At 57.6% G+C, this 22,001-nt stretch overlaps 8 protein-coding genes across 8 annotated transcripts; 2 read left to right on the top strand and 6 right to left on the bottom strand.

Annotated features, from left to right (window-relative positions):
* Positions 1–1,618: 1,618 nt before the first annotated feature.
* TRAVEDRAFT_26179 (uncharacterized protein) lies at positions 1,619–2,549 on the bottom strand. Its single transcript, XM_008033733.1, has 3 exons — positions 2,402–2,549; positions 1,801–2,333; positions 1,619–1,727 (listed from the first exon to the last, which is right to left on the bottom strand). Exons 1-2 carry the CDS (start codon positions 2,425–2,427, stop codon positions 1,814–1,816), a joined length of 546 nt encoding a protein of 181 aa, XP_008031924.1. The 5' UTR covers positions 2,428–2,549; the 3' UTR covers positions 1,619–1,727; positions 1,801–1,813.
* An 891-nt stretch (positions 2,550–3,440) lies between these two features.
* On the bottom strand, positions 3,441–4,652 carry TRAVEDRAFT_68858 (uncharacterized protein). Its single transcript, XM_008035224.1, has 5 exons — positions 4,636–4,652; positions 4,260–4,581; positions 3,976–4,202; positions 3,628–3,908; positions 3,441–3,578 (listed from the first exon to the last, which is right to left on the bottom strand). Exons 2-4 carry the CDS (start codon positions 4,474–4,476, stop codon positions 3,648–3,650), a joined length of 705 nt encoding a protein of 234 aa, XP_008033415.1. The 5' UTR covers positions 4,477–4,581; positions 4,636–4,652; the 3' UTR covers positions 3,441–3,578; positions 3,628–3,647.
* Positions 4,653–5,103: 451 nt separating this feature from the next.
* On the bottom strand, positions 5,104–9,802 carry TRAVEDRAFT_68857 (uncharacterized protein; the record flags this gene model as incomplete). Its single annotated transcript, XM_008035223.1, has 6 exons — positions 5,104–6,187; positions 6,250–8,324; positions 8,374–8,502; positions 8,554–8,697; positions 8,755–9,015; positions 9,455–9,802. The coding sequence occupies 6 exons, from the start codon at positions 9,800–9,802 to the stop codon at positions 5,284–5,286; spliced, it is 3,861 nt and encodes a 1,286-aa protein (XP_008033414.1). The 3' UTR covers positions 5,104–5,283.
* Positions 9,803–10,093: 291 nt separating this feature from the next.
* On the bottom strand, positions 10,094–12,526 carry TRAVEDRAFT_140844 (NAP-domain-containing protein). Its single transcript, XM_008035222.1, has 5 exons — positions 12,138–12,526; positions 11,105–11,597; positions 10,856–11,040; positions 10,678–10,800; positions 10,094–10,620 (listed from the first exon to the last, which is right to left on the bottom strand). The coding sequence occupies exons 1-5, from the start codon at positions 12,474–12,476 to the stop codon at positions 10,513–10,515; spliced, it is 1,248 nt and encodes a 415-aa protein (XP_008033413.1). The 5' UTR covers positions 12,477–12,526; the 3' UTR covers positions 10,094–10,512.
* A 196-nt stretch (positions 12,527–12,722) lies between these two features.
* Positions 12,723–16,130, bottom strand: TRAVEDRAFT_26176 (ubiquitinyl hydrolase). The gene is made up of 13 exons (XM_008033732.1): positions 16,027–16,130; positions 15,839–15,946; positions 15,637–15,786; positions 15,287–15,581; positions 15,044–15,232; positions 14,878–14,996; positions 14,716–14,825; positions 14,005–14,667; positions 13,869–13,954; positions 13,717–13,818; positions 13,514–13,666; positions 13,225–13,358; positions 12,723–13,169 (listed from the first exon to the last, which is right to left on the bottom strand). The coding sequence occupies exons 2-13, from the start codon at positions 15,935–15,937 to the stop codon at positions 12,843–12,845; spliced, it is 2,427 nt and encodes an 808-aa protein (XP_008031923.1). The 5' UTR covers positions 15,938–15,946; positions 16,027–16,130; the 3' UTR covers positions 12,723–12,842.
* Positions 16,131–16,280: 150 nt separating this feature from the next.
* Positions 16,281–18,469, top strand: TRAVEDRAFT_140838 (actin-like ATPase domain-containing protein). Its single transcript, XM_008035221.1, has 4 exons — positions 16,281–16,409; positions 16,467–16,547; positions 16,601–16,683; positions 16,735–18,469. The coding sequence occupies exons 1-4, from the start codon at positions 16,296–16,298 to the stop codon at positions 18,359–18,361; spliced, it is 1,905 nt and encodes a 634-aa protein (XP_008033412.1). The 5' UTR covers positions 16,281–16,295; the 3' UTR covers positions 18,362–18,469.
* Positions 18,470–18,544: 75 nt separating this feature from the next.
* On the top strand, positions 18,545–19,844 carry TRAVEDRAFT_68853 (haloacid dehalogenase). The gene is made up of 7 exons (XM_008035220.1): positions 18,545–18,691; positions 18,796–18,844; positions 18,927–18,984; positions 19,050–19,152; positions 19,218–19,312; positions 19,380–19,444; positions 19,499–19,844. Exons 1-7 carry the CDS (start codon positions 18,574–18,576, stop codon positions 19,734–19,736), a joined length of 726 nt encoding a protein of 241 aa, XP_008033411.1. The 5' UTR covers positions 18,545–18,573; the 3' UTR covers positions 19,737–19,844.
* A 68-nt stretch (positions 19,845–19,912) lies between these two features.
* TRAVEDRAFT_62490 (uncharacterized protein) lies at positions 19,913–21,041 on the bottom strand. The gene is made up of 4 exons (XM_008034302.1): positions 20,881–21,041; positions 20,569–20,810; positions 20,187–20,502; positions 19,913–20,127 (listed from the first exon to the last, which is right to left on the bottom strand). The coding sequence occupies exons 1-3, from the start codon at positions 20,984–20,986 to the stop codon at positions 20,215–20,217; spliced, it is 636 nt and encodes a 211-aa protein (XP_008032493.1). The 5' UTR covers positions 20,987–21,041; the 3' UTR covers positions 19,913–20,127; positions 20,187–20,214.
* Positions 21,042–22,001: the final 960 nt, after the last annotated feature.

Below are 22,001 nucleotides of genomic sequence, written 5' to 3'. Positions count from 1 at the left end.
AACCGTTGCGCTTTGCCAGGCTCTTCCGTTGGGCCACCCACAAGCTCCATCCAGCATAGGTCGGAACGGATAGTTGGTTGCAAGTGCGCCAGCCACAGATACTCGAGTTTGCTCGGGGAGGCTAAGCTTGAGATGGCCAACTGAAGTACGGACTGAATTTGACCTCTCTCGAAACCGCAGAAGTCTGCACATCGGCGCCTCAACGTCACGTCAAGAAAGATCAGCGAGGGGAAACTTGAAGGCTCCCCCGCGAGAAGAGTGGACGTGCATTCTACATGAGCGCGAAGTATAATGAGCCGCTTTGGTCCTTTCTGAGAGGATGCATACGCACGTGCGTCGTCGAGATCGTAAAATGCGAGGGTCAGATGAGTCAACGTTGGACCAAACACACTCCGGGTAAGCATAATTCCAATGGAGCCTCCGAAAAAGGCGTTGAGCTGTATATTCCAAGTTGGTCGTGATCAGCCAACATGAACTGCCAAGGAGCTTAGCGTCTGGATTGCGTACGTGATGGAAGTTTACGGAGGTCAGCTTCCTCCCAGCTTGCAGTTGATTGCCAACGGAAGCCAGATGTGCGGCTCCTGCAGGTGTAAGGATTTCTCTCCGAAGCTTGCCGTACACCACATGCAGATGGGAGAGATTGGGGAATGCCCAAACGAGGTCCAGGAACGCCCTGGCGGAGTCGAAGATGCATAGCCGCAACACTAGGGTGTTCAAGCTGCCCGTAGAGAAGAACGGCAGGCGCATACGAAGAACCCCGGGGCCCAGATTGAATCGCACGGCGGTACAGTGAAGTGTAAATAGGTTGGGGAAAGGGAGCATGAAGAGTTCGTTCACGTTGGCCAAATCCATTACTGCCAGATGTTTTTCGTCGATCAGCGTCCCTCGGAGCTCATCGCCTATGCAGAGTGTGGACAGGAGCGATCTGCACTCGCCGGAGGCGATGCGGCTGGCGGATGCGAATGAAATGGCCGTAGGGGCATTCTTGAGGTAGACGTAGCTCCAGAGCAGACGCTGCGCACGAGTCCGCCATGCGCGGCAAGTCAATGCGCAAGCGTAGAGCGTGCGCTGTACCGTCAGCTGAGCCAAAGGGGGCGAGTAGCGGCGTATGTGGGTCGGCCACGGTATCGTGCCATCGATAACGGCCTCGCATAGCTCAATCGGAAATGGGCAGTTCTCCATAGGTACGGTGGCCCCTGATACTTGCGGTGAACTGGATGTCGAGAGGGAGGTAAATCGCGGTGAGGCCCGCCGCAGATGCCACAAGGATAACTGCGATAAATTTAGTGAGTGATCGTCACTGAAACGGGCATGAATTATCGTTAACGGTGTACCGTTCACTTGCAGCGACCAATAGAGCCGACCTGAGGACGGGGCGGCAAAACTAAGTAGAGCACTGGGAGGTGCCCTTGAGGCGGCGTGTGGGGGATCTAGCAAGGGCGCAGATGTGGTAGATCGATGTACGCATACGGTTGTCCTTGGACGCAAAGTTAGAGTTCCGCTCGGAGTTTCGGAAGAGACCGGCCATATACACGGCTGCACTCGCCGACGTATAGACACCGAGGTCGAGAAATACCAGAGAAGAACTGCTGAGGATATGTGTTACGGACAATGGACACGCAGTACTTGAATATGCATCGTAGTGTGTGTAGGCGAGTAGGTGTATCATGTCACAGACGGTCCGAGGTGATATTTCGCGCACAAGATCATTTGTCGCCGTGGATTAGCTAATGGGAATGAGTATTATATCAGATGCGTGAACGTTTGGGATTATAACCGAAAAAAGATCGAGGGACATACCAGTACTATGAGATTATTCATTGAGCGCACGAGGCTTGACAGGCAATTGCTTCAGCTTCAGCCGCTCTATCCCAACGACGACGTCCTCCGCAGACACCCACATCTCCTCAGACGATGACTCCCCATGCTGGATCTTCACTCTCGCCTGGCACACGAACGACTTGTGCTCCGCGCGCGCAATCAGAGCGACCGGCACAGGCACCCAGAACCGTATGAACCAAGTGAGCGTATTCCCACCCGCTCCTTGCGACGGCACAGGCTCCAAAAGTCTCTCGACCACGATGCCATGGGAGACATCGAGGCAGGGCAAGTGGCCGTCGCGCGCGCGCTCACGGTGGCCTTTGTAATGTGCACACCATGATCCGCCGCTCCCGGCTTGCGTTGCAAAAGAGGAGGATCGAGCGGCATGCGCAAGCGGTTGCTCATGCCCTCGAAACTGGATCTTGAAGTCTTTGACAGCCTCGCGCGCGTAGGTGTACGCCTCAGGCCCTGAGCTGCGCACGACGAGTGTGCCCTGCCAAGCGAACAGTCCTCTGCGACAGAGAACCAACACAAACCAATCAGACACGATAAACATTGCATAAGCTGGTCGGATACGCACTCGTCGTCGACATCGTCGTCCCACATGGTGCTCATTTGTTCGGCTGGCACGATCCGCACGCGAAAGCTGTCTCGAGTGCTCGACGGAGCCCTGCCCGCGCCCTGAGCCGGCGCAATAAGCGGAAGCGAGATGATTGTGCGCTTCCGCGTCACCTCCGGCGTAGGAGGGGCCTCCTGCTTGGGAAGACGTACGCGAGGCTGAGAGAGCCGCAGGGCTGCGTCTGGGTCCCTGAGCATTTGCTCCTCGAGCGTACGAACCTTGGGCCTGGGCGGTGCGGGGGGCTGGTCAGCGATGACCAACTGAGGCAGTGTGACAGTAGGCAGCGCGTTGGAGTTGCGCTTGTTGGGGCGTGCGTTGTTCATGGCTGCGGGTCGAGCTCCCCCGACGAATCCGGGGCCGGCTTCGAGGGCCTCGATCTGCATTGTGAGGCGCTGTATGTCGTCCCCGGGTTCCTGCGAGCCGTAGGAGTTTCTCGTCTTGGGTGCCATGACGAAGTGGAGATAGGGATGATTGTGGTGCTCGACTGCTGAAGGTGGTGACAACGGGGGTGGTAGGCGGGTTGAGGGGGCACTGTGTAGTCAGAGGAGAGTCTGCGATGGATTATATACCTCTAGGAGCCGACGCTTTGCTCGCCAGCTTGACATTGGAAGAGGGCAAAGCGGACATCATGCCTAGACTTGTCCGTAAGCGTACAGACCAAGTGTAGAGATCGGTAGTCCAAGCATCACGTACCGTCAAGGCGGAGAACCGGGGTGCTGCATGAAAGTTAGTAAGTGACGTATACTCTCCATATAGTATACACAATCAGTACTACAACGTACCAGTGAACTACCGCAATTTGGAGAGGTTCATGCACGGTTGCATAGAACTGTGGCTTGCCATATATCGGAGATCGACGTACTACTCTGCTGGTGTAGATGTGTTACTGTTCAGGATCGATACTAGGTGAGGCTGTGACACCCTGGTGCTTAGATCCAGCGGTGAATGGTAGCCTGTGCTGATGGCACCTCTTTCCGGATACATGATGCAGAGTAGTGGCGTGGTATATGAGGGAGTACACGAAATGTATCGGAGCAGTGGTGGCCGAACAATCTGACTGAGCAGGGGTAGATTCGAGTTATGGAGTGGCGCTGGGGGCATGGAATATGGCAGTGGCGCTGAGGGGACACCGTCGACCCTGCGTACTCGTTGGCCACACGACCGTGCATTTGGGCAATTTAACTCACCTTTGATCTGCAACCTGCCCTCATGAAGCTAGGGTATTGCCTTCCGAGTCTACGTTGAAAGCCTTGCGAAGGTCTTGTGCGTATTGATGTTTGTTCTCAAATCCACGAATGTACGTGTAGTGTTGATAGTGCTTCATGAAGCTGGGATATATCGACGCCCACAGGAGCAGCCGCTGCACTCCATTGATCGGTCGGAAGAGAGAACGCCGCCCTGTCCAGCGTGCTGCCATGGCGAGCGGGATCGAGACCGCGAAGGGTGTCAGGGCCGTCACCCTATAGTCCTGTATACTGCGATGAGTCGTGTGTCACCCTGTATGTGCGAACCTTCCAAAGTGACTCTGTCCGTACCGCATAATGATACAACAGAGCATTTTCCCCTTCGGGTTCGGACTGCGTGATATTTGCGAGGTGGGTGAGCCAACGGTCCCAGTCGGCGATAGAGCCAAAGTCGAAGACCTCCCCGAACTCGATTTCCCAGAAAGCCGCTGACCTCAGCCAAGTTTCTTCGCTCGACCAAATGTGGTTGTGCCACCAGGCCAGCTTTCCCAACACTCCCGTTGCACTCTCGTAGGTCCCTACCCCGAAAATGCAGCTTAGACACGAGGCACGTAGACATTAACGTGGCGGCTTACTGGCACGTATCTTCTTCAGCGCATCTCTGCCTCCAACCTCAAGGAAACGGTCTGCATCCTCCACCGGGGGTTTGATGAAGTGCTGCCGGAACACCCGCGCTACCGTTTCAATCAGGCAGATATCAGGATCGCGCATAGCTTCAACTTGGAGCTCTATGTTGACTCCTTGGACGACTTCAGTTGCCGCTAAATAGGTGTATACTTCCTTCACGCTCATCGAGGTGAGAGTAGGCAGCCGACGAGGAGAAAACCGCCGATATCGGACGTGAGCGAGGTAGAAGAGCCCAACGATGGGAACGGCCGCGAAGTTGGTCCAGTCGGGCTAAGAGGTGTGTTGAGACCCATAGTATATATGAGATAGCGGAACTATACACACAAAACGAGCTCTCTGCGAGGTTGGGCTGTCTGGATTTTTGGACAACGCTCCGGCACCACTGGCAGGACTGGCGAGTCGGCGCAAATCGACAGTTCCCGATAACTCACTTGCGCTGCCTTCGGCACGATCCATGTTTAAAGCCGTGAGTGCAACCTGCGTTTATGGGCAGATGATGGTGGTCGGTTCCAGTAGTATCATCTAGTATCATGCTGCGCAGTGGGGTGTGGACGAAAAGCAGGTGGCATAAGTGCAGTGAGATCCAGATCTTAGACTGCGCCGCAGAGCCGCCGCTTGCCGTACGTTCGTCCTGCCAAGCCGCGTAAACGCCCATACTTATTCACTCCCACCAGTGTTCCCAGCTGGTGAGGCTAGTGCTGGGCCGGTGTCCACTTAAATCTATCCTCTGAGGGCATGGAGATAGTTAAGTGGAAGACCGTATATAGGCCCATGCATTCAACATGGGGGCTTCGGACTGAAAGTACATTACAAAGGAGACATTACATGCGGCATAAGCAAGATATTACCAAAGAGCTGTACAACATCGACAAAACAGGCCAAACGTCCGGCCATGTATAGACTATAATACCCACAAACAAAAACACCGTACACTATACTACTACCCGCGCAAGAACGGAACGCAAACCAAGCTCAGCTCTGCGCCGCATCGACCTCGAGCGCGTGCAAAGCCAGCGCGATCGCCCACTGCACCTCGTCGTGCGAGGGCGGCGCAGAGTTCGCGCCCTGCGCGTGCTGCGAGTCGCTCGACGGACCGTCTCCCTGCGCTGGGTCCGACGACGGGGCGGCCCATTCTTGCGAGCGATCCTGCGCGTGCTGTTCCTCCTGCTCCGCGTCCATCATCGACATAAGCACATCCATCGGGACGTACATGCCTTTGTCCAGGGCTGCACGGTTCCCTACGAACATCCTGCGGGGAGGCGCCGGCGGGACGCTGCCGACGGGGGCGGGAGGCATGTGCTGAGTTCCGGTCAAAGATGCAGACGGGTCGGGGGGGTCACCGAGAGGAACGGAGCTGGTAGAGACGCTAAGGTATGCGCCAGATGGGTGTGGAGGTTGAGCGTTGGCCTGTGAGACGCCTGCGCTGTCGCCGGGAGGAGCGCCGACCACCTGTGGGGCGGGGCGAGCGGAGGAAGCAGCGCCCTTGCGAGGCTTTCCAACATATGCCACCGCCTTGATTTGCTGACGGCCTCCAAACACGATTCCCTGGTTGTCCGACCCAACGAAGCCCGCGCCGACGCGTTCGCCCGTAAGGCCGTAGATGACACCAAAGTACTCGCCGCCCACGAGCCCAAGCTTCGATTTTGCCGTAGACGCCCTGGTCGCACCCTGCTTAGTCGGCGACGCTGTCGCAGCCGCCGCCGCCGCCGCGGTGAGCGCGAGGGCCTCGGCGGAGCCGGAGGGAGGCAGCTTCCCGATGCGCGCGGAGATGTACGGCTCCTGGCGGCGTGCGCAGCAATGGGTGCAGTTGCAGATGCCTTGGCAGCGCGGACAGTTGAAGCGCACGGCGTACGGGTTGAACTCGATCTCGGGATACCTGTGTGCGGCAGGCCGTCAGTATGCGGGCTGGTTTCGCAGCAGATGGAAGGCGTAACGCACCTGATCTCGACGCAGTGGTCGCAGAAGCGGAGGCCGCACGGGTCGCCGGAGCTTCTGATCACGGTGCAGCGCATCTTCTCGCGCATCGTCTTCCGGCGGCACTGGTGGCAGAAGGTCGGCGCCTCCGCGAGGTCTCTGAAGGAGGGCTCCTCGCCAGGGGGTACGCTTGTCTCCTTTGCCTTCTCCTTGCCCTTTCCCTTCCCCGCGGCTTTTGCTTTGCCCTTGCCTTTGCCCTTACCCTTACCGGGGCCCTGGGCTTTCTGCACAGGCTCGATGTCCGGCGTACCATCCGACGCCGATTCGTAGTACGACGCCAGCGCGCGCTGCGTGAGCCGGCGTGGCCGCTTCCCTTCGTCGCGCTCCTCCTCGCACGGAAGCCGGATCGGCAGCTGTGGCTGCGACCGCTTCCGCTTGAGCGAGAGCGGCTGTCGCGCGTCAGAGTCGAACTCGGCCGATGACGTCGACCCCGTACGCGTGAGCTTTGGCGTGCCTGACCTCGACCGTGACTGCGACGATGTTGCAGGTGACGCGCGTTCTACCGAATGGGTGTTGGAAGGTCCAGCGACTGGTGCTTCCGGAGGTGGTGAAGGCGAGAGTGGCTGCGGATGCGGTGGCGGACCGAGGATGCCTCCGAGTAACGACGGGTCGATAGTGCCGTTCGCGTGTGTGACGTGTGGCTCCGCGTCGGGCTGCCACGGATGGCCCGCTCCGCCGCTCTCGTAGTGAATATCGAGGTCCATAGCGGCGAAGTAGGACTCGCCATCGGCCGATGGCATGTCGCCGTACCCGTTGTGCGCGTCGCGGAGCGCCTTGTCCGCCGCGAACATGTCGGCGACACCTGACGGACCGGCGACGGAGTACTGTGACGCGTGATGGAAGTGCATGATACCTGTCTGCGAGGTGCGATGCTGGGTCTCCGGGCTAAGGCTCGAAGAATTTGGCGGGCGTACAGGGGCGTGGGCGCTCGGGTCATCGCTTGGTAGGCTGGAAGCAGAGAATGCGTCCGGTGGTGGAGAGGAGGTGTAGTCTGCCAACATGTCTAGACCATTGCCATCTCCACTGCGACTAGATGCGACGACCGATGCGGGTGGATGCGGCAAGGAGGGAGATGTGGGTGCAGATGGATGCACCGGCTCCTGTTCGAGAGACTGGACTTGTGGCGCGGCGATAGATGGTGATCGGGTGCGGGGACGAGGTTGTACAGAGGGAGAAGACATGGGTGGAGATACACGAGAAGAAGAAACGGTTGGGTCAGATGGTTGCGAAGTGGGAACAGACGAAGTCCGCCGGAACAGTGAACGTCTTGGTATCGGCGGACGAGGGGCGCTCTCTGTGATCGGGGCGACGACTTTCTTGAGAGAGGTAGGAGGGGTGGCCAAACGGGCGTCCCGATCGCGCTGAGCCAGGAATAATCCCCGGAATGTCACGAAGAGCAGAGCCTCCGACGGTGTAGGCAGCCCTCCGATGTCGACGCCTATGGAAGGGAAATGCGGCTCCATGACGTCTGCTGGGCGGTGCTCGTCTTCCTCTTCCTCCTCTTCCTCCTCTTCCTCCTCCTCCTCCTTCTGTGCTTCGCTTTGCTCGACCTTCGGCGTAGGCTTCAGCTTTAGCTTGGTGTTCGGCGTGTTCTTCGATCCCAGTGGACGACCGCGTTTCTTGGGCACTGTTGGTGACGAGCTAGCCAGAGTTTTGGGCTTGGGCGGAGCACTCTTCGTGGGGGACACCGACACAGTTGACCTGTTGCGCAGAGCACGACGTTCGACGCGGCTCGCAGAGGGAGAGTAATTCATCAAGGCCGCATTGGTCGCAGAAGCCTGATTCAGGGCTCGCTGGAGCTGTGTAGCATAGTCTTCCTCTGGAGCCGCGCGATGCAAAATCGGTATGTCGCGGGCGAGCTTGTATATTGAGTGGCGCCTAGATGAGGGCAATCGGGGCACTTCGACGTAACAGAAATCGAGCCTCCTTCTTTTCGCAGGCGGAGTGCGCACAGAAATAGGCGATGATGAAACAGGCGATGATGTAGGCGTGGTGAGGGAACTCAGGGAGATCACGGAGGGGCTCCTGCGGCTGATCGACTACTTCTCCATTAGCTTCGCATTACATGCAACATATTTAAAAGCTTACGCTCTGGCCCCTGTTCGTCGATGCTATTTGGTGGTGGCTGGTTACACTCTGAGGTACTGTAGGTGCACTAGGAGCTACCGCAGCGCTGTGTTGACTACTAGGCGGAGCTTCAATGATCTGTACCGAAGGCTGCAGGTTACTGTCAATACATGGGTTTTCGTGGTGGGCAATATCGAGTACCGAGCGAGAGACATAGTAATGTTGGGAGGCTTCCAGGAATTCAGCTGAGTATGACCCGGCAGTGGATTTCATTGGGTGTTCCCAACTTGCGGCACGGCTGTCAACCATCGCCGTAGACTCGGTCGAAGCCCTTGCGTCGGAGTGCTATCGTGTGCCGTCAGCTAACAGACTCGGAATTAGGCTAATGAGCGGGTTCCTTACAGTCGCGTCGTTCCCCGCGGTGGAACCGGATAAACGTGGCTCTTTGGGCACATGGACAGTAAAGACCTCGGCCGCACTTTCGTGATCGGTCTCGCCATCCGCATCGAGTAGCGAACTGACGTCGTCCTCTATTACCGGGTCGCGGGACCCGTCCGCGGGGGGAGAGATTGCAGGGGTTTCGCGTGGCGTTGGGCCTGCGCCGTACGCAACCAGCAATGAGTGTAGTGTCGTGGGTGGATTTACAGGCTGTGAGGTAGGGAACTACGCATTGGCATCTGAAGGAGTCAATATGGTCAAACGAGATCACGCACCGTAAATGACTCCTGCGCTGATCGAGGAGCAGAAGAGTGTGTATGGGCAGCAGGCTGTTTCGCAGATGATCCGCTTGCATGCTTCGCGCTGGGCGCGTACCACTGCGTGTGGCTTGAAGATGATACATGGTGTCGCATAGGCTGTGCGGGGCCCCGTGCTGCGGGATGGGTAGAATGGTGTGCGGATACTTGGCGCGTCGACGAGCCGCGCTGTCCCTCAAGAGAAACGCGAGGTTGTCTTGCAGCCTCGTGCTCGGGGGTGAAAATTGGAGTTTGGCGTGTCGGCGCGGGGACGTGATGGGTCTGGCAGAAAAGTACCCACGCAGGACGCGATGATAGCAGTCAATTTCCCATCTCCAGCTTTCGCATTCCTTCTTCCGTGCACTCACCTTCTTCGCAGCGTCTAGCCTCCCGTTCTGTGCTGCAAAGCCTCCGCTCCTCCGGGCGTCTTGCGGTGACATCCTCTCTGTGGCCCCGTGCCCGCTATGGGGATGCGCCGGATAGATAGTTGCAGCAGAGGACGACCCAGAAACCACAGGAGCAAGCTCGCTCGCGCCAGAGACGTCGTGACCAGCAAAGGCAGTCTCCAGAGCCGACGTCAGATCCGAGGCGGGGGCAGGCGACCCTGAGTCGGAGACGGCACTGCCAGTGGGCTCGCGCGTGTTGCCAGCCTGGGAACCCGAGACGGAGTAGCCGCCGTCCCAATTCGCGAGCTCTGAGTAGACTATGCCAGACATAGCTTCATCGATGTGGTGAGTGGCGAGCGCAATGGGGAGTTTCGCGGGGATGGGTGAGGGGGACGGAGAGGGGAATGCGCAGAGGTGGCTGCTCGAAACTGCTGTTGCGCGCGGACCGCGATTCGACGCGACGCATGGCCCGGGCGTCTGTCGCGCTTTGCCGTGCTTTTCGCAGGAAATTTCCCTTTTCGAGAGCCGTCAAAACACGCGACGCGAATTTTGCACAGCGCAGATCCTTTCGCAGTACTGCTACGGTACCGGCCGTGTACCAGTTTTCGGTTCAAGTTTGTTCATGCGAATAACGTACTGCTAACGGGTACTGGCGGGGCAGTACCAACGTTTATTTGTCCGGGGAATGTTATGCGACGATCGCGTATTACGGGGGAAGAGCAATTTGGTTCATTCGAGGGGGAGGCCCGGGCGGAGTCAACGTAAACGGGCGTGGTTCTGGAAGTAGTAACAACAGCATCGCACACAACCAAGTTCGACGGGTAATACAGGTGTGAAAAAAGGGAGAGTGATTACAACTTTGCTTTACGTGCCGGCAGAGACGGGCGGAAAGGGGTTGGGGGCGAGACGCGGAACATGACCATAATGAGGGATGCGATTGAGATTCGAGAAGAGTGCGAGGGGCAAGATGGTGGAGGGATCGTGCTTCAGGCGAGCGACCGGTGAGTTGGAGAGCATGGCGTGGCAAGGATCAGACGCGATCACTGCTGCTTGCATTCCTCGGGGTTAGAGCCCGCAGCCGCACCCGCGCCGCGGCCCTTCGGCGGGCCGCGTCTCCTTGCGGGAGGCTCAGCGTCAGAGTCGGAATCCTGCGGCGTGGAGATCAGCGCAAGGCCACGGAAGAAAGGGACAGGATACAAACATACATCATCCTCGAAATCATCCTCATCATCCTCATCGTCGTCAAGGTCTTCGAAGTCATCCTCGTCATCGAAGTCCTCGTACTCAAGCGCCTTGCCGGTGAAGTAGTCAATCGCGCGAGGGATGACCTTTGAACAGACTGTGAGCAAGGTGGAGTTATGGCAGGGAAGAGTCCCGACGCACCTTCTCCTTGAGATCCTCGCCGAGCTGGTAGTCCATCTCAAGCTTCTCCTCGAGCTCCTCAAGCTCCTCCTCCTCAAGGTCACCGCTCTCGATGGCCTCGTCTGAGGGGGGCAGGGGAGGACTGAAGAAGTTGAAGAACGACGCGGTCGGGCGCGCTTTCCGGACCAGACGCGTGCGGTTCGTGTCTGCAAGACGATAGATCAACACTCTGCACTATGGCAACATGTGAGCATCCGATGCTAAACTCACTCTTGTTGCGCTGCTTCTTGACCTCAAACTCCTTCGTCAGGTCCTTGTCCTCCTTCCACTTGATCTCCGTTCCGATCGCGTGGTCGTACATGAAGTCGCCTGAGTAGCCGACCTCCTCCTGGTACAGATACGTCTTCTCGAGCACGTCGTTCTCGAAGAAGTCGTTCGGGCCGAAGAAGAAGCGTAGCTTGAAGCCCGGCTTCTTCTCCGTCGTGGGGAGGTACTCGATCTGGATGTCCGACAGGCTCTTGAGCGCGTCCGCGTCGCGGTCGGTAATAATATCCGAAAACGCGACGTGCGTCCGGAGCGCCGTAAGCCAGAACTCGGGGATACCGGTGCTTGCCGGAGCGACATCCTTGGGCAGAGGGGTGTACTCAGGGTCGTCTTTGGTCGACTGCGCCTCACCCGCCTCGATCTCCTCGGGGGTAGGTTGTGCCGCACCAGTGATGATTGCCTGACGGCGCTCATACAACGGCTTTTGGAGCTCGAGATACTGGAAGAAATGAGTTTTAGTGCCGTTAAAACTAAACGCACAACAATCCGTAGTAAAAAGAAAAACTGCGAATGCAATTCTTTCACGAATGTGCGACTGAGGGACCAAAAATGTGGCGCTGCGGGATCTGTCTTTTGTTACCGATGAAGGCGCAAGTGCCCGCGATGGCGAGCACGGATCTAGGTGCGATTGACGCCTCCTGTCTTCCTCAAAACGATAAGGGTGACAGGACGCCTCGCAGTAGTATTCATAAGGGGCTTCGAGCCGCTCGATGGGGCAACGAACGAGCGGATCCTGGAAGCCTTATGCGCCTCCCCCGCACATCGACCCACCAAGTGTTGAGATCGCACAGGGCTAGTCTGTATAGATGGCCGGACCCTGATTTGCGGCGTGTAGTTGGAGTCCGATGCACAGAAGCAGGGCGATCAACACACTCGCGGGAGGCGATATGTATATATCCCATGCAAATGGCACGCCGGAAAGAACCACCTCGAAGAAAGACACACAAAATCCACCACGCCCACAGGATGAAATACACACCTTCTTCTCAAGCTCGAGACACTCGCGCTTGTACTGGTTCTGCAGCTCGATCTGCTTCACCTGCACCCCTTTGAGCGCCTCGACGTTCTTCTTGACCTCAACGGGGAGGTTCTCGATGTAACCGGAGCTCTTCCCTACGAGCCCAGAGAGCTTGCCGTGCACAAGGCCGAGCATCGCCTGCTGGATTGCGCCAGCGTCATCCTCCTCCTCATTGTCCTCAGTAATATCGGGCACTGTGGGGCGCGAGAGACCGGCGGCGATGGGAGCATGTGAGAGGGGCGTGTTTTGGGGCGTCGGCGCCGTCGGGTCGAAGTGGTTGATAGGGATCGTCGAAGACATCGTAGCGGGCGTCGACGTGCAGAAAAGCGGAGGATGGCACAAAGATCGCGGGCGGAGGCAAGCGTGTAGGACCCACAAATCTTGGAAAAAGCTCCCTGCGGCGGAGTTCCAATTCTCGTACCGTGTATATCGCGCGTCTACCCGCGACGGGCATGCGGCCTGCCTCGACCCAGCGGATTCGCCCTTTCCTGATACCCCAGCCCTTTCGACCACATATCGATCGCATTCACGTAGCCCGAATCATGTCAGAATCGTGTCAGTTGGTGCAAGATATTCGTGTACAAATGTCCGGAATTTCTTTCTTTCTTCGCCAATCCTACTACCTGCCGGACCGCGTGTTTCCCCACCCCACCGGAGCCACGGATCTCACACCCGCTCGAAGACGTACAGGTACGCAAGCTTCTTCAGCTCGCGAACGCTCTCCGCGTCCGCCCTCACCACCTTCTCGTCGTTGAACAGCACCCACCCCTCCTCCGTCCGGATGTGCGCGACGTAGTGCCCGGAGTGCACCGACGGTCCTTTGTGCGAGATGAACGCCTTCAACCGGTACCGCGCCGGCAACCCCGACGACCCGCCCGGTCCGCCCTGTGCCTGCTGCGACTGCCCTGCGGCCGCGGACCCGGTAGGCGCGTCCTCTCCGGTGTCATCGGGATGGGAGAAGAGCCATTCGACCGCCCGCTCAGCGTTGCCGCCCTGCGGAGCCAGTTGCGTGAGATAACGAGCAGCAGACGAGTGCGCCAAGGCTTACCGTCTCTCGGAGGGCCTTGCGGGCCTGCGCAGGCGTGAAGCCCATATCAGCGAGCATGCTGACCTGCTCCGAGGAAGGCTCGGAGCCTCCGCCACCGCCACCGGCAGAAGGGAGTTCAATAGGCGCGTCGATGTCTACCGGAGAGCATTTGTTCAGCAAGCACTTCGGGATCCCACTACGCATCGCGAGATTGAACCATCCACGATGCACGGCGCGTGATTGAGCGGGTGACGCGGACCCCGCTCATGATCCGCGCACGAGCCTCCGAGATAATCCAAAGCATACGCACCCGGATCCTCCATGTGCCCAAAGAGCCACTCCATGGCAGCCTCCGCGTCGTTGTTCCCCGTCGCAAGCAGCGCCTTTTGACAGCGAATCGCCGGGAAGCCCATCGCCTCGAGCTGGGCCATCGCGGCCTCGTTGAACTGCGGCAACCCGGGTACTGCAGTCATATATCAAGACCCGTATGTTTCACAGAAGATTCAGACGCACCAGCTTCGTCGTTGGGCAGCTCGGTCTCGCCAGGCTGGAGACCACGGCCGAGGTACTCGTCCAGCTGCAGCTCATCAGAGTCGGGCAGGATCACCGGGATATCTATAGTATGTCTATTAGTAGCGTGCGGACGCAACTTGACATTTACTCACCGAGCTTAGCCGGCACCCAGTTCACGAGCTGGAACTTCTTCGCGTGAACCACAAGCACTTCCGGGAACGTCGCGAAGCGCGTCCGCCTACAGTAGGGTATCAGTAGCTGTAGCTCACCATGAAAGCGAACACTCACTTGGTCGCGATAACCTTCTTTTGACATCCCGGGCACTGGTACTCGAGCGCCTCCGTCCCGGTCACAATGTCCAGACACTCCTTCAGCTGCACATCCTCATACAGCGTCTTCCCATCCGCATCCTTGCCCTTCTCCTTCGCCGGGACCGGAACACTCACGGTGTCCGTCGCGTCGACGCGGTACCGCACACGCTTGCAGTCCCCGCACTCGAGTCGCTGCTCCATCCCAAACGCGAACACCTCCGTCGGCTCCTTCTTCTCGTCCAGCCCGACCTTTTTCGCATGCCGCCGGAGGACGGTGACAAGATGCGTGAAGAATTCCTCTGCGTCCTGCTGCCGCATCGTCGCGAACTCCTCGTGGCCCTTCCCAACGAGCGCCTTGAAGCCTGTCGGGCGGACGCCTTCCTGGAACACGGGTGTGGGCGAATCGTGCGCGAGAGGGTTGGTCTCCTTGGGCGCCGAAGCAGATCCTGACCCGTGCGGTCGCGGGTGAGAGTAGCGCCCCGAGAGGAGGCCGTCTGCGAGTTTATGCATCTGGCAGTCAATGCAGTCCGCAGGAAGAGTCTCGTGACATGATTCCCAGTGAGAGGCCGAGGTCGGCTGGTAGCGCTGGCGGAAGGCGGGTAGCGAGAACACGGTCTGCACTACGGACGCCATGTAACAGCTACCACGAGTTAGCAAGCATACGCCAAGCCGTTAAAATTTTACACACCTATTACCGAGGTTCGACAGGCCGGTCAAACCAGGGCCAAAGACTGGTTCAAGGGCCTTGCCGTCTTCCCCCGTGAGTGAGAAGTCGAACTTCAAATTTTGCTCAATTTGCTGAGGGAGGATGTTAATGCTATTTCGCAAGCGCGACAACTGTATAACGTACTAGCTCCGTCATGGACTTCTCCGTCTTGGTTTGTGTCTGAACATTGATGCCAAACGTAGCAAGATGCCTGGACAGGTCAGGGTCGACCTTGGAGTCGTTGCAGATGTAACAGTAGATATCTAACAATGCTGAGCAACAAATGCAACGCAATCGACGACGAACGTACCGGCGCCGCCTTCGGGCGTAATCGTTCCGAGCTTGACGCTGACCGGGTGGCGGGTCTCTTCGTAATGCTGCAGACCGTGCCCGTTTCCTCCGATGCCGCCGAATTGTTGACGACCACAACCGAGCGAACCGCAGGTAAGACACAGCCAAAGGTTCTCCTTCAGGTCACATTTCTGACAGTGTGCAAGTCCTGGCATATGTCTTAGCCTTCAGGCGACTTGCGCAGACTAAGCGTTGGACGTACCAGATGCTGCAATGTGCCCAGTCGCATGTTGCTGGAGCATAAGTGTATGCTCGCACGCGGTGATCTCCTCTTCCCATGCCTTCACCTCCGATTGGCGAGCAGAAGACAAAGAGGTCATGACCCCATCAATGAGAGACTTGACATGCGGGTCGTGAGACGCGTCCGGGACCTCAAGTCCGTTCTGCGAATCGCACTTCCAGCATTTGAGCACCGTCTTGAATTCGTACTTTTCTTCTTCGCGGTCTTCGACGATCGCCAGCTTCTTCATCTTCGCAGGCGGCTCATCTTCGTCCGTCTGAACACCCCAGATTCAGACTAGCACTGATACATCTATGCGTAAAGCCACTCACGCGATTCGCCGAAGGCTTCAGCTTGCGTTTGACATTCAATGTGAACGAATGCCCCGTCTTGGCTGCATGAGAACGCGCATGGTGCCTCTCCTTGTCGAGGCATGCTCCATTAAAGCATGTCAAACAGACGTCCACTCCCAGAGGGCTGTCCTACAAACACAGTTAGACCGTGGATGTGCCTACGGCCCACGTGTTTTCCTACTTGATTTTCGAAACATTGAGTGCACTCCTCCCGATGCACAGATTGAGAAAGTCTGGGAGGCTGTAGACGAGCGATTTCCGCGATGTGGCCGCAAGACATCTTCGTGAACTGAATTTAACCCGAGTTCCCGTAAGTCCTTGCCCTCCATGCCCCCATCACGATGTGCCACTCGATATCGACGATCATACCTTCAGCTACAAATTCTCTTTCACTTCTCCAGTATTCGCACTATTTCCGATCAAGCGTTGTCTCTGCGAGTGTCTCTGCGGTAAACGAGGATGGTTGTGGTACGGGGAAGAGGCTAGACGCGTAAGCGCCCATAATGCACGCGTCTTGATCGTGACGAGCGCCTATCTAATCGCGCGGCCAAAATTTGGCAAAGTTGGCGTGCAGGCGGCAGTCTGCCAGTAGCAGTTCATACTCTTTCCCTCTCCCCACCATCTTTCTACCCAAAATCATGGCAGCTCAGCCCAACGGAACGGCGGAAGCTCCTATTGAGGTCCCGGCACTGCCGACGGTCGTCGGTATCAACTTTGGCAATTCGTACGCCTCGATATCCGTCCTTGCGAAGGTTCGCGACACCTCAGCGATACTGTTTTGAGCTCTGAAATTGACAAGTGGAGTGCAGGAAGGAGGGGCAGAATGCATCGCTAACGAGGACGGTGAGCGCCAGATTGCGTGTGCCATCGCGTTCCATGGCGAGGAGCTGGTGAGTTTGTATTCTATCGGCTCGCGGCGTATCGTGCTGAGGCGGGTCGCAAGTACATCGGCAACCAAGCCAAGCACCAGCTTGTAAAGAACTCCCAAAACACCATCACGAGCTTCCGCAACCTCCTTGGCAAGAAGTACACAAATTCAACTCTTTACATCTATATACCCGTTAACAACTAATACAGGTTCTCCGAGATCTCTGCTACTGCTGCCCCCGTCTCCGCGCCGGTCATCCAGCACCCAGAGATCGCCGATGAGCCTGCCTACAAGGTCAAGGTTCTCCAACCCGCTCCCTCTCCCCTTCCTACCAATGCAACGAACACCCCTGCCGCCTCGCACGCCGCAACCCCCCGTTCGGAGCCCGTCTCTGTCGAGCGCATCCTTACCGTGTCCGAGGTCACGTCGATTTTCCTCAAGTCTCTGATCCAGTCCGCAGAAGCATACCTCGGAAAGAAGGTTCAGGGTGCTGTTATCACCATCCCCACCTGGTTCGAGCAGGCGCAGAAAGACGCGCTCGAGAAGGCCGCGAATGACGCTGGTATCACCGTGCTTCAGCTCCTGGAGGAGGCCGGTGCTGCCGCCGTCAGCACGACGTCCACTGCGTTGCCAGAAGGCCTTGCCGCCGACCGCACGCAGCTCTTGGTCGACCTCGGCGCATCCGCCCTGTCGCTGTCGCTGCTCTCCATCCGCGACGGTCTCGTGCACTCGCTTGCGTCTCTTACGGACCACACTGTCGGCGGTGACGCGATCGACGACAGGCTCGTCAAGTTCTTCGCAAAGGAGTTCACGAAGAAGACGAAGGCGCCGTTGACGGTGGCTCCCGCGACGGATGCGCAGGACCGCCGCGCCGAGGCGAAGCTCCGCCTCGCGCTCGAGCACACCAAGCGCACCATCTCCGCGTCGCCCGGCGCGGCCACTTGCTCCGTTGAGTCGCTCAAGGACGGCCTCGACTTCACCGGCACGATCACGCGTCTGCGCTTCGACATGGAGGTGCGCACGATCTACGACACCGTATACGCAAAGGTCAAGGAGCTCGTCGCGGCTGCCGGCTTCGACCTGTATGACGTCGACGAGATCGTGTACGCCGGCGGGTCTGCGAGCCTCCCCGGGCTGGACGAGGCGCTCTCACAGGGCTTTTCCGAGACGGTCGTCACCCCGTTCACGCAGGGTACTGTCGTCGGTGGCGGTGTTGGTGACCCGACTACGATCCTCTCGCGTGGCGCCGCACTGCAGGCGAAGATCCTCATCCAACTCGCGGAGAGCACGGACGAGGAGCGCGAGGTCAAGGCGTCGTTCACCCACGGACACCAGTACACGCAGGCGAAGGCGACGTCGAAGACGATCGGCCTCCTCTTCCCCGAGGAGAGTGCGGGCGAGAGCTCGCTCGGCGGCCAGTGGGTCCCGGTCCTCCTGAAGGAGACGCCCGTCCCTGCGCGCCGCATCGTCGCGTTCGATGTCGACCTCGGAGAGGGTGAGGGCGAGAAGAAGCTCGGCTTCGAGGTGTGGGAGGCGAAGGAGGGCATCAAGATCGAGAAGGTCAAGCTGCCCAAGCTCGAGGACGAGGGCGGAGCTGAAGACGAGGAAGAGGAGGACGAAGAGGAGGAGGTCAAGGAGAAGACGGTCGAAAAGGAGAACGTTCTCACTTCGATCTCGTTCGTCGCGACGCAAGCGAAGCAGAAGGGCGGCCGCTGGACGACGAGGTTAGAGGTGACGGTCAAAGTCGGCGAGGACGGCGCACTCGAGGTCAGCGCGGTGGAGGTCGGTGCGTCAGGGAAGGGTGAAAAGACCGTCGCGACGGTCGCTGCTCCCTGATCTGTTTTCTGTTGTACACTTGGGACACATAGACTTGTACTGAACACTGTTTTCGCTGCACGCGCGTAGCTATATGCAGCATCATGTGAAACGCGACAAATATGACGCAACACAACCCGCTGAGCAATCGCGGGCTCCCGCCTCCTCCGGTGGGGACTTTGGTTCATCCCACCAGTTTCACGACGCAAGTACTCAACCCTCGAGCTTCAGCCATGGCCAACCCGCTGCTAGGAGTTGAGGCATATGTCTTCGATGTATTTGGCACAGTCGTAGACTGGCGTGGCAGTGTTACTAGAGCGCTGGCCGACTTCGCAGGATCTGAAGACGAAGGTCAGTACGGAGCAGACCGAATATGACTCGCACTGATAGCTGGGCAATCATGATGCGCATCAATTTATCCTGCATTGTATTGACATGGCTGACTCTCCCTTCAGACTGGGGCAGCTTTGCGCAGGAATGGCGGAACGGGTACAAGGAATACACGTCAGTCTAGTCCGCAGACTCTGCATCCCGGACTGTCGCGTAGTAGTAGGAATTTCACCAAGAATTAACACTCCCATTCCAGCGCAAGGGTGGCTGGTGGTGGAGAGGGCTCAATCATCGTAGACATTATGCATAGAGAAGTACGAGATACTCCACTTCACTTTCTCGTCGCTTCGCTCTGACTTACACCAACCCCTGTACGCAGATACTCGACGGAATGCTGGCTTCCCCACGATGGGAGCACCTTTCTGCTCGTTGGGGCGACGCGGAAAGACAGGCGATGGTTCGCTTCTGGCATAAGCTAGACGGTTTGCGTCTCTCGGAACTACCGTCACGATTGTGTCATATACTGATGAATTTCTTCACCATGTAGGGTGGGCAGACAGCAGCAAGGGTCTCTACGCTATGAAGAGGAAAGCAGTCATCGGAACACTATCGAACGGAAATGTGCGACTGCTCGTCAACATGGTAAGGCACACACCTCCGCCATCACACCTCGCTGGACCGAGTTGACACACGCCGTATTCTCGATCAGGCCAAGCACGCTGACCTCCCCTGGGACGTTGTGTTCTCCGGAGAGCTTCTCGGGTCGTACAAACCGTGCGTGACTACATTTGCCAAGTCGGAAGCCATTCTTGCTTATGACGCTACTAGGAACCCCAAGGTGTACCTCGGCGCGATCCACCACCTCTCGGTGCCGCCCGAGAAGTGCGCCATGGTCGCGGCCCACATCTTCGATCTCCGCGCGGCGGCGAGCCATGGAATGAAGACGGTGTACGTGCGCAGGGTGACGGAAGACATAAATGTCAGAGACTTGGTTAAGAGTAAGGAGGAGGGTGGCGAAGTCGATGTGGTGGTCGACTCGTTCGAGGAGCTAGCTGCACTCATGTAGTATAACAGTCGCTACACGGGCGAGGCGGGGTGTAGTACCCGATAAGACGGGGGCGGCTCAGACGTACTGCTGGGCTCGAAGAACTATTGTTTCGTAAGGCGGGTTCAAATGCAACGGGTGTCGTAAACACTTGCGCGATACCTGAGTACGGCATCGTCAGAATTCTTTGTGAAGCAAATTGATAGAGCGGTGGGAAGGTGGGTATTTACTAACTATGAGAGACTGCACAGCGACGATAGCGGAGACGAGGTGATACAAATGTTTATGAGCGGGGGACTTCGTGAAGAGTACTAGTAGGTCTACGAGCGTGTCGAGACTATCATAACATTTACGACAGGGTTCCGTACTGTGTGTTGTTGCGGCACGTCCGTACGTGCGAGGGTATGTGATCCTGGAAATGCAAGTCAGATTTGCTGCAAACGGTAGAGAAGCAGGCACGGGAATTTCTACCTCCGAGGGTCCAAACATATGAGTCGCTTCATATACTTATTATCTCGACTCCTGATTGCATCAGCCCGTCCACCGTCTCACTCAACTTCGGTATTATCTCCCTGCACAGCTCCGCGACCCTATGCTTGTCTCGTATAGTCGATGCGTAGTGTACGCGTCGATGGATGGCTATGATGTCAGGGAAGATGCCGCCATAGACCAGAAGACGCTGCGCCATGTTCAGTGGATGAACAAGGTACCGCCGGCGGGTCCACCGCGCCCACATCGCGAGGGGTGTGACGAGGCCGAGACCGATGAGGCATCTTGTCTGCCTGACCTGGTGGCGGAGAAGTGTCAGCGGTTCGACCGTTTCTTCAGGATGTCGAGCACCCTGTATGCCTACTTTGAAATTCTCGGCGGCCTCCTTTTCGGCTGCAACGATGCTATTTGCCAGGAGTATCATCAGGGTTTTTCCATCTTCCGGCGGAAAGCGCCTGAGCCCCTCATCTCCCAGATGCTCGATTACCAGGTGCGTGATGACTTGGATTGCCGCGTTGACCGCAACGGGGTCAGATTCGGCGATGAAGTTGTACCGCCACGCAAGTTTGGCAAGCAGACCCCCTTGAGGAGGAGAAATGCCTGCAGCTTATATCGTGCAGGCACATACTGTGAGTATGTCATGGGGGCAGGAAGAAAGAGAAAGAAAATGCGGTACCATCATGCGTCTCGGTCTTCTTCCACTCATCCATACCTCTCCACTTCTCCATCCTGGGTTCCAACTCCAATCGGAGTATGTGTGTGGCAGCGAGGATCGTGTACATATCTCGATCGCGGTTGGCCTCTTGAGCGATGTGTACGTATTCGCTCAGCCAGAGCATGTAAGCCGTGGTGGACACGTATATCTCTGGCGGTTTTAGAGACGTGAGCGGGGGCAGTCTCCGGGGACTATAGCGGCGGAGGCTTGTGTGCAGCAGGTACGCGGCTCCGAAGATCGGGATTGGCCAGTATCGTGTCCACTATCGACCCGGACAAAGAAGAAATGCATGGTGTATTAGATCCGGCTCAAAAGCTGCACGGTGACGAGGCCCCTCATCACTCACGTCTGGAGCAGGTGCAGGGCTGGAGAGATTGACGCGGGCCTGCGGCGAGGGCGACGAGTCTGCGCGGCTTGCGCTAAGGTCCAATGTAGAGTTGTCGACCGACGCCGGCGAATCCAGGATGTTGTCGGTTGGCATATATGGGGTCTCAGGACCACGAGCTCGTCGAGCTTGATCTTCCGCCATATCCGCGCTATGAACTTGCGGTGCGTTGACCGCGGATGGACCTACAGGAATATGCGAACGTAAGATGGCAGTCGTCCGGCACGTTACAGCCGCTGATGTGGCCTTGGCTGTCAGTGTCAGCATCACAGCGCGCGGCTCGTGATCATGGGAACATGCGTCGCGATGCATGATGTTTAGCGACCCGGACCGTGCAGCGGTCCTGGACTATCGGTCCGGGGTTCCCTGCAAGCAAGATCACTATATATAACCGGGCGTAAGCAGGTTCGCGCCAAAAATGCGAGATGGCTGCGGGAGACATATGGTATAGAGTGGGGGGTAATATGGATACAGTGGCACAAAAAGCATCGACTCGGAAAGCAGCACATAGCTAGTACAGGGTGACCGAGAGGAGGGGGGTATATGATCAGGAATATTGAAAGACGCTGATATCAAGGGTTGCGGCGTTGTAGCATCACCGAGAGCAGATCGAGTTCGAACGGGAAGACCTTACTAACTATTAGTGGGTTTCTTCAATTACCGCGGACTACCGTGCTCCGCATGAACGTCGAGCTTA

This window comes from Trametes versicolor (genome assembly GCF_000271585.1).
Source record: "Trametes versicolor FP-101664 SS1 unplaced genomic scaffold TRAVEscaffold_1, whole genome shotgun sequence".
NCBI classification, from domain to species: Eukaryota; Fungi; Basidiomycota; class Agaricomycetes; order Polyporales; family Polyporaceae; genus Trametes; species Trametes versicolor.
This window is presented reverse-complemented; position numbering and strand designations above follow the sequence as displayed.